Source organism: Octopus sinensis, linkage group LG2, assembly GCF_006345805.1.
Source record: "Octopus sinensis linkage group LG2, ASM634580v1, whole genome shotgun sequence".
NCBI lineage: Eukaryota > Metazoa > Mollusca > Cephalopoda > Octopoda > Octopodidae > Octopus > Octopus sinensis.
The window spans coordinates 76,931,172-76,941,646 of NC_042998.1; the positions used below are offsets into that span (position 1 = coordinate 76,931,172).

General features: G+C 32.4%; 1 protein-coding gene across 1 annotated transcript in view; it reads right to left on the bottom strand.

Annotated features, from left to right (window-relative positions):
- Positions 1-9,819, bottom strand: part of LOC115224989 (vacuolar protein sorting-associated protein 37A-like) — a 22,129-nt gene extending 12,310 nt beyond the window's left edge. The window contains exon 1 of the mRNA XM_029795921.1: positions 9,454-9,819. Coding sequence (XP_029651781.1) covers positions 9,454-9,819 — 366 coding nt within the window. The remainder of the gene's footprint in view (positions 1-9,453) is intronic.
- Between the last annotated feature and the right edge of the window lie 656 nt (positions 9,820-10,475).

Below are 10,475 nucleotides of genomic sequence, written 5' to 3' on the forward strand. Positions count from 1 at the left end.
AATATGTAACAATCAACACTACTGGGATTTGGGGATAGAGCTTTTGTTCCACTATTTTAAAGTATAATAGATGAACCAGAAAGGAAACATCATCGCGCAGATGATGTACTGAAGGACAAAGAAACACAAGCAAACTGGCCTTCACGAAGCCTTGAATGAAAAGAATTACTGCTAGAGACAATTCCAATAAAGATTACTTTATGCCGATGCAATACATCCATAGTTTTGCTTGATTCTGCCGCTTTAGTAATTTGTTAATATTTTTTTTATTAATTATAAATTTATATTTTTAATCTGAGGTCCTATTTGTCTTAGTTAAACAATTACCCCTCTCTCAGAAAAATGCTTTCATCGTTTAAAATAACACATTCAATGAACAGATAATGGCAGTGTAATGTAATCGATAATATAATATTATATAATGAGCAAAAGTATGCTAAATTACCTTTTCTAGAGTAACTTGTATGATTTAGATATAAAGCTGTGCAATTTGACTTATCACAAATCTGAATTACACAAGGTTCTGCACAACATATCTGCAATAATCATTAAACATATCGTTCTGCTCAAGAATGAGGTGAAGAGAGAATATATCAGTCTGTGTGCCTCAGTTACACGAATAAAAACACCGGACTATCATGTAGTTCTCTATTTTAAACTCACTCGAGCAGATGGTGCTTAAGTGTTCATATGCAATAACAATCATCTAAATGGTTAACATTTTTAATTTCTTCGATTAATATAATTAAAATTATAAATAACCACCAACAAAATGTCTTCTTTTCTTTCAAAAAGCAGTATTAACAAGTTTCATACTAAAGTTTTTCAGTCAATTGAAATGGTTCCACTCTATTGGCCATTGAAACAAATCCGTATGCATAATTGAAACTAGAATCTGATATTTATAATAATGATATTTCTGTTCGTAATTTCGGCATCCTTGACGCATCACCAGAACAACAAGCATAAAAATCTATTCCCAGGCTTGCTACTGTTATTCAACTAAATCAACCGGTATATCTTATTTTCCTCTGCGGAATATTTGTGAAACATATGCATTCTTTCGATTCATTTTAGCTAATTTATTTGGATTTCATTCATTACGACTGCACGTATTGTTCTAAGGAGTATTAAAGGGGTAAATGCATGAATTCTAACAGAAGGATTTAATACATGGAAGAAACCTCTTCAGTGTTTTGAGTTATCCCTCAATTATTCAGCTGCAATTGCAACCATTGTTGGATGAACCTGCGACAAATGTGCAAACAAATCGTAAATGCGTAAGTTTCTTTTAGATCATTTTGTTTTCCAAATGCAGGCAAAAATGTGTGCATTTAGAATTGAATAGTGAAGTTCTGCATCAAATGTACAAGTTTGATTTATTATCAGGATTAACTCTTGCTCAGCTCTTGAGATCGCATTGAAAAAGATTTTCCATGTGAATGTAGGAAGCTAAAATATAGTCAATACATGAATAACAGAAATTACTAAAATTGTTCTTAATTATATTAAAAATGAAGAATAAGTTGCTATCTTTAATACGATATTGCCCAGAAGCCAGGAAAAGATTATTTCAACTAAGAACCTGTATTAAGACGGAAGTGAATGGGAAAACGAAATCGCATGAAAGGATGGTACATTTCTTTCAAAAAACGATACCATGACACATTTATATACATATATCACTAGAAACAGTGATATATATATATATATATAAAGCTAAATTATTCTCTTCAATAAACACTTTCATCAGGTGAGTTATTTGTAGTCATGGCAGGAAATATTACTTCTGTCATTGGTTGATTAGCATTCTATTACACATAGGTTTCAAATTTTATTCAACGCCATCTAAGCATCCCAGTCTTTAAATATTACGATGACAAAGAAATGTATCATTTTCGTGCCTTTGTTTATGGCCAATTTATTTTCAATTACGATGTGAATATTATATGTATACAGGTAAATCTAAAAGCATGGAGTTTAGCAAATATTTGCACTATACTTACTGCGTGCTTCAACTAATGTTTATTAGATTTTTCGCTCATAAAAGCATATACATAACTTACGCACGCACACGTATGTATAATACATATGTATTATGTATATATGTATGTTTACACACACACACACACACACACACACACACACACACACACACACACACACACACACACACACACACACACACACACACACACACACACACACCACACACACACACACACACACACACACACCACACACACACACAACACACACACACACACACACACACATATATATATATATATATATATATATATATATATATATATATATATATATATATAATACTTAATAAATAGGTTCAGCAAAGATTTGCTTTACCACATACCGAAGTTTAGAAATAGCAGCCAAAGACCATTAGCTATTTCCTCTACTGTTTGATACCGTTAGGTGGAGATATATGTTCAATTATTCCAGTACCTTCGAATTTAATATTTCAATGTTTAATTATTGATGGGGTCCTATGCTGATGAGGAAAACGGTTGGTAAAGTATAATTCTATATTCTTTATTCCAATCTCATTCTGAAACGCGCGTCCATAGGTGACCAGATATTGGTTGATTTTCGTTACCTTTCCTCTCTGCCTGTGTGGATTGTTTTCAAGTATTTTGATTTTTCTGGGAGTCCCTTTTTAAAGTAGAAGAAATAGCTAACAGTTTTTAGCTGCTATTTCTAAACTTCGGTATGTGGTAAAGCAAATCTTTGCTGAACCCTATTTATTAAGTATTACTTAAGTTTACCATGAAATGGTCCTTTTTTTCATGCCGAATTCTACTTGGTGAAATTATTGATTACTTCTTAATTAATTAATTTTACCCTTTGTTATTATTGATATATATATATATATATATATATATATATATATATATATATATATATATATACATATTATATATATGAACAGTAATATTCGACAGCATTAGTCTTTGTACATATCTATATGTTTCTTCAGGGGGATTTTTTATGGGGATTATTCTCTTCTATGGCTTTGGAAGTTGTTGCGGTCTTAGTGTTCCCTCTTCTAGAGAGTGTCAACCCAGTTTGGCAAAAATAAGGTTCTTGGCAGCATTTATATGTTAGGATATATTCTAAATATGCCTTGCAATACGAAAAAATAATTCTTATATAGAAAATAAGAATTTTTTTGAAGTGAAGTTACAAATAACAACAGCATACTCCGCAGTTCAGTAGGTTAAATGTATTGATAATATATCTGTAGGTTTTGAATATAGCTTTGTACTTGCCACTATATTTTTCAGGATTTTGCTTCTCTTTTTCTGCTGATAGTTCGATATTTTTCTTTAATTTCTTTTCACCTTTTAGACTGGTTTGCCGAGTGTTTGCAAAGGTTTTCGCGTAATAAAACATATTTGACTGTTTTTGTTGTAGAATGTCTTTTGCCAATTACAGTATGACATTTAGTGATAGAGTTTTTAGTGAACTAAAAACATTTTGTGCATTTTCGAATTTTAATTTACCTATATGCTGTAAGCTGTGTGAATATTTTACTTTCAGCATTAAATACGTTCATACATACACATATACGTGCTCTTACAATGGCAATCACGCACGCACGCAGGCGCCCACACGCACACACATGCACGTGTGTATAACGTATATATGTATGTTATGTCATTATGCATATATATAACTAGCAATATTTTCTTTTATTATTTTATTTGTTCCAGTCATTTGACTGCGGCCATGCTGGAGCACCGCCTTTAGTCGAGCAAATCGACCCCAGGACTTATTCTTTGTAAGCCTAGTATTTATTCTATCGGTCTCTCTGACGAACCGCTAAGTGACGGGGACGTAAACACATCAGAATCGGTTGTCAAGCGATGTTAGTGGGGGGGGGGACACAAATACAGACATAGAAACATATATATATATATATATATATATGCGATGGGCTTATTTCAGTCTCCACTCACAAGGCTTTGGTCGGCCCGAGGCTATAGTAGAAGACACTTGCCCAAGGTGTCACGCTGTGGGACTGAACCCAGAACCATGTAGTTGATAAACAAGCTACTTACCACAGAAGGATACGTATATATATATATATATATATATATATGTGTGTGTGTATTGGAAAATGTGTTAAATCCTTAGTAGAGTTAGGTATATTTGAAAAATGAAAGGATTGACTTCACTGATAGTTCTAATGAATATAATTTTTTAGTAATATAATTTTGCAGTTGGGTTTGTTAATCTTGTATGTTCTTTGCTAACATTGGTGGGGAGATTTTTTTAAAGATTACTTGTTTACTTTTCTGGAGAAATGTCTTACAATTGTCGGTGGGGATTGTCAAACTGATCTCAGATTGTGTTGTGCTGTATGATTCTATGTATAAGAGATATAGGTGTATCTGGGGTACATATACTTGTATATACACAAGCAAAGACATAAAATACATTCATGCGCAAACACAAAACCATACAATTATACACATACATACATACCCAGATGCGAATATATATATACATATGTGCATATATAAGCATACATATACATATACATAAAATACCCATATATATATATATATATATATATACATATGTATATTTATACACATACAGATACATACATATATATATATATAGACACATACATATAAAAAACACATGAGCACAAGTGCATAAGCATGTCCACAAAGGCATACATACATACATGCACACGCAGAAAATTTAAGATAGAACGGTTCATTTTCATAATTATATAAGACCCATCAAAGCATAAAAGGCACGTTCTATTTCTAATCCTATAAGAAACAACGTTCCAAGGAATTGAGAAATTTATGTTGTCTCTTTTAATTTGCCATTCCTTTTTGGATAAGCCAGTACTACTTTCTTTCCGAGGATCATTAAAAGATGATTTATGATTATTCAAATGTAATTTAAGAGGGGTCTGCGTGCAACCTATATAATGAAGTCTAGAGAGATCATGTAATGTAATAGTAGCTTAATATACAACATTTTTCATTTTACAATTACCTTTAACCTCACAGGTGTTAGGTTTTCTACAGTTACAATTGTTACTAATATTAGACGTACTATTGTTATGTGTATGTGCGTTGATAGAGGAAAAGTTTGTGTGAGTATGGGAATTGTTGGTAGAAGTTACAGAGCTATTTGAATAATTGGGGTTAGTATAAGTAGTAAAGGAGGTTAAATTCTTGTAGTAAAGATTTGTTTTTCTATTGTTAAAGGAAGAAATAATCCTAAATAAGTTAGGAGAAACAGAAAAGCCAAATCTAATCATTCTGTTATTGAATATCCCAGCATACCTAGATTTACTAAAATTTGATTTAATAATATAACAGATGGACTTTATAAAATTAGACTTCAAATGTTTAGCAAAAGGAAATATAATCCAAATTATGTTATTATTGTGTTTCTTATTGGTATCGTGGTTTTTATTAGACGAGTCACCCATTCGAATAAAAGGTATAGGTTTCTTCTAACATAGATATTATTATTATTATTATTATTATTATTATTATTATTATTATTATTAGGAAAATATGGGACATCATTAAAGTTGGTTATGTGGTTGTGTGGGGAAGTAAGTGTATATGAAAAAATAAGAGATTTTTTTGTGAAAAGACATAGCTTTGTGTTACTATTTCCGGCTATCCTTAAATCCTTAAAAATGTTTTAGCCCGAAGGCCGCGGCCATGCTGGGGCACCACCGCTATGTTAATGTTTTTCTCGTAATGGCTGCCTGTGACATTACAATTATCTATCATATTAGAAATATAGGTATTAGTAGAAATGTGGTTAGTAAAAGTCTTGTTATTTGGTTCATAGTTGTTAAATCTTTTTTTATGGTGGAGTTATATTTACAAATATACTTCATAGAGTTAAGTTGTATGCCAGGATGTTCCAATTCATGATGGTGTGTAGAGCTTGTGGTGTGTTTATTGAAATGCATATTCATATACCTGTTGTTATGATTGGAAAATTCATTGTTAATTCATACTTAATTTGATATTTATAACCAGCGTTCCTAAGAGCCAGATTGTAATAGTCTTATGCTTATTAAAAATTTCTTCATTTGAGAATAATGAGTTAATTCTATTTTCAATGTTATAAGGTATGTTATCAAGAATATTAGAAATCTGATTGCTCTGCGCATGTATATAAGTAATATTGCTATTAGGTTTATGGCATGGTTGGTAAGCGGGAGTAGTGAGGTTAAAGTTTGCATCCAAAAAGTTAACAGAAGTGTGATCCTGCTCGATGGTGATGGTAAGTCGATGACTTTTGAAAAATTTATGTTATAGTTTACTGCACATATAGACGTGCATACACATTGATATGTCTGTCTTTTTTCTCTTTCGTCTCTCTCACTATTATTATTACAGTTATTTTTCCCCCTTTTACAACTTGCTTGTAAATATCCGATTTTTCCCTTTTACCCCTTCTGTATTCTTCCTTATTGTATCTTATTTTATTTACTTTATTTTATTAAACCTTTTTTGATGGCCTTCCAATAATTCTTCACACTGATGAGAATGACAATGCATAAATTTAATTATAATTACTATGATAATATTTTTTTCTTACGTATTTATATTGTCCTTTGAAACGCGCGTATGTATTGAATCCTAATTTGTATTAAATCTAATTTTGGTACAACATCTTTTTTCCTCCATTTTCTATAATTGTTTATGGTATATTTATACCTATAACGATATTTTTCAACTACACATATATGTATATTTTGATATACCTACTTTCACATACATACGTACACACACGTATGTATACGTATCTACACTACTCAAGTTTTTAAGTTCACATATTATATTGGGGGAGGGGGATTAGCGAAATGGTAGAGTACGTCCGGGGGTTGTTCATCACTTCAACGATCTAATTATTGAAAGTGTGGGTGCCATCCTCTTCTATTTGGATCTATGCATTTTTTTAAGCAAAGAGAGAATCCTGTTATTGGTGGGTGAAATATCCATTTTTGGGTCCAGTAGTGGTTTGTACGTACTAATGAAGAATTCTGCTTTTTATTTCCGGAAATGTTCGTTGTCCGACCGTAACTTATCGAAGGGCAAGATTGTGAATTTTCCATTTCCACATGATGCTACGTGTTCACTGCAAGTAGTGTTTCTGGCTGAAAGGTCTCTAATTTTTGTTTCTGTACACTAACTCTGTCATGTCTCGTTCCGGTTTCACCAATGTAGTATTTTGCACATTGTGGATAATTTACACAGTAAATCTTTTTGTTTGGCAATTCATGCTTGCATTAACTTTGAAAATATCATTGTTTTTAAAGGAGGTTTGTCCACCCGCTTCAATGTATTCATAAGTTCGGCATCGAGGACCCCCGCATTTCTTAACTTGCATAGTTTCAATGTTAGACATAAATTTCGCCTTGGTGAGCATAATTTTTAGTTTGGATACTTGACGTCTGCTATATATTATTTGTGAGTCTTATATGAGTGCATTAATTTTGTGGGATTGCTGAAAAAATGGGAGATAGTGTTCGGCGGCTTCCACAATGTCGAATTTCCTTGGTTGTAAGTGACAAAAGGGATAACTCCTTTTTCCATCTTATTTTGTTGGTTTGTTTTTATCAGTGTTGTTACAGAAATGCTCAGGGCCCTGGAGATGCTCGATTTAATGAAGTTTATTCCAGAAAATGAAGCAATATTTTAGGTAACGTTTCCGGTTATTATTAATGTATGTGGCGAAGTCGTAACTGAACGTTTCCTGCAGCTGGGAATATAGCTTTGTTTCTTGGTTCGTTGTGGGTTACCTAGGATAGAAGATAAGATGACCTACAAAGATTCCATTCTATCATAAACAGGCTTCACGAAGCAATACAATTTACTATGGAATGTAATAGAAAGGAACAACCATTTCTGGATATCCTTATCATTAAAAAGGCGAAAATATCGAAACAGACATATCTTACAAATTAATGGACACATACCAATACTTAAATTTCCGGTCAGTACACTCCTCACATACTAAAAAAACCCATTCAACATGGTAAGACGTATATATATATATATATATATATATGTATATATATATATATATTATATATATATATATAGATATATATATATATATATATATTATATATATATATATATATATTATATATATATATATATATATAATATATATATATATATGAGATCCAAGGATCGAGGTGTAGGAAGAACGTTAGCTTCAAGATATTCGTGGTAAATATTAAAACAACTGTCAAGGAAAATAGTGGTTTATTGAGATGGAAAGTTGTACGATAAATTGAAAAAAATATTTTTATATTGAATCTTCCATGCGGTAACAAGTACCTCCTTGCGATAATGTAAACTCTCATTTAATCACGATATCGTTGACCTGAAGAGTACATCTCGCTCGGATATTTACCACTTACTTCCGAGGTTTCTCCCCGTATGAAACATATGTAGGCCGGATCTTATCTACGCCATTTCTTAACTCTTGTATATATATATAAGACCCACTTCTTCCCATATAAATATCAAATCGCATATTAGTAGGTGGACGGTCACCACACAATCTTACGGCTTCGCAAATAAAGCTGTTACGAATGCCAATGAAAAATCCAAAAGGCAAAGAATGGAACAGGTAACGCACGGACTGCAATTGTCTCATAACAAAATGACGATTGTTTCAAAGTAGTAACACACTAAACCAGATGTTAATCTGCAAGTTTTGTTATCGCAACGTTCAACAAATGTCTCATTTGATCATCATCTCCGAGCGGCAATGTAAAAAGAGACGTTGAGTTAATAAAGACCTGAAGATTTGCTACGTAGGTTTTGCGTCTGGTACAACTTAAGTAACAAGATTCAATTTCATATGAAATTAAGTGTGTGGGTGTGTGTGAGTGTGTGCTTGTATGTGTGTGTATGTGTGCGTGTGCGAGTGTATATATGTATATATGTATGCTTTTATACACATTTATGTACTTGTGCGTCACAAATATACACGCAGCCCCATATACCACTGAACCCTTGAAATAGATGAGATCGTCGGAAGTCTCTTGTCGAAGTAGTAATGTATATGTATATACACATATATAGATATGTACGAATACACACATATATATACGCATATGTATACATATATATATAATATATATATATATATAATATATATATATATATATATATATATATATAATAAATATTAGGGAATAAATCCAAATTTACAGGGAAAAAATCAGATTTAGGATTAAATCCAATTTTATAGTAAAATATTATAAAATATTATTAGAGACAAAACCACTATTTTGCAAAACAAACAAGGAAAGACTTAATCAATACATAAAATTTTAATAAATAGTCAAAAAAACTGCCACTACAATTGTTTCTTGTCTTGATCGACAATCTTCAGGTGGACTTCCAATAATGGTACAAGAATTGGGGGATTCTTGTTGAATTCTTCAATTATAGATTGTATCACAAGACCCAGGTTACTATGCATGGTAAATTCATTTAATGAAGAACATCCCACAACTTTTGATTGGGAATCCACCCAAGGGTGTTTGGCAGGAGGTTGTATAGTAACAACTGGTTTCTCCTGTGGAAACTGGGGTGGCAGAGATACTCGGAGGCAAACATTGGTACTGCCACTAACAAATGACACGTGATATTCTACATCTCGAAAAACTTCTTGGATTTTGGGGTTGACTTTTTTCAAAGACTCTATTTGCTTGTTTTTCTGAGCTTGAAGATTGGTGGTAGAAACGGCTTTAGTTTTACCCCCCAGTAACCAGTTCATGTTTGTAATATTAAAGCCAGCAGCAGTGATAACAAAACTGTTGACAGGATCGCTTTTACAAGGTTCCAATGTAAAAGCGATCCTGTCAACAGTTTTGTTATCACTGCTGCTGGCTTTAATATTACAAACATGAACTGGTTACTGGGGGGTAAAACTAAAGCCGTTTCTACCACCAATCTTCAAGCTCAGAAAAACAAGCAAATAGAGTCTTTGAAAAAAGTCAACCCCAAAATCCAAGAAGTTTTTCGAGATGTAGTTAGTGGCAGTACCAATGTTTGCCTCCGAGTATCTCTGCCACCCCAGTTTCCACAGGAGAAACCAGTTGTTACTATACAACCTCCTGCCAAACACCCTTGGGTGGATTCCCAATCAAAAGTTGTGGGATGTCCTTCATTAAATGAATTTACCATGCATAGTAACCTGGGTCTTGTGATACAATCTATAATTGAAGAATTCAACAAGAATCCCCCAATTCTTGTACCATTATTGGAAGTCCACCTGAAGATTGTCGATCAAGACAAGAAACAATTGTAGTGGCAGTTTTTTTGACTATTTATTAAAATTTTATGTATTGATTAAGTCTTTCCTTGTTTGTTTTGCAAAATAGTGGTTTTGTCTCTAATAATATTTTATATATATATATATATATATATCAC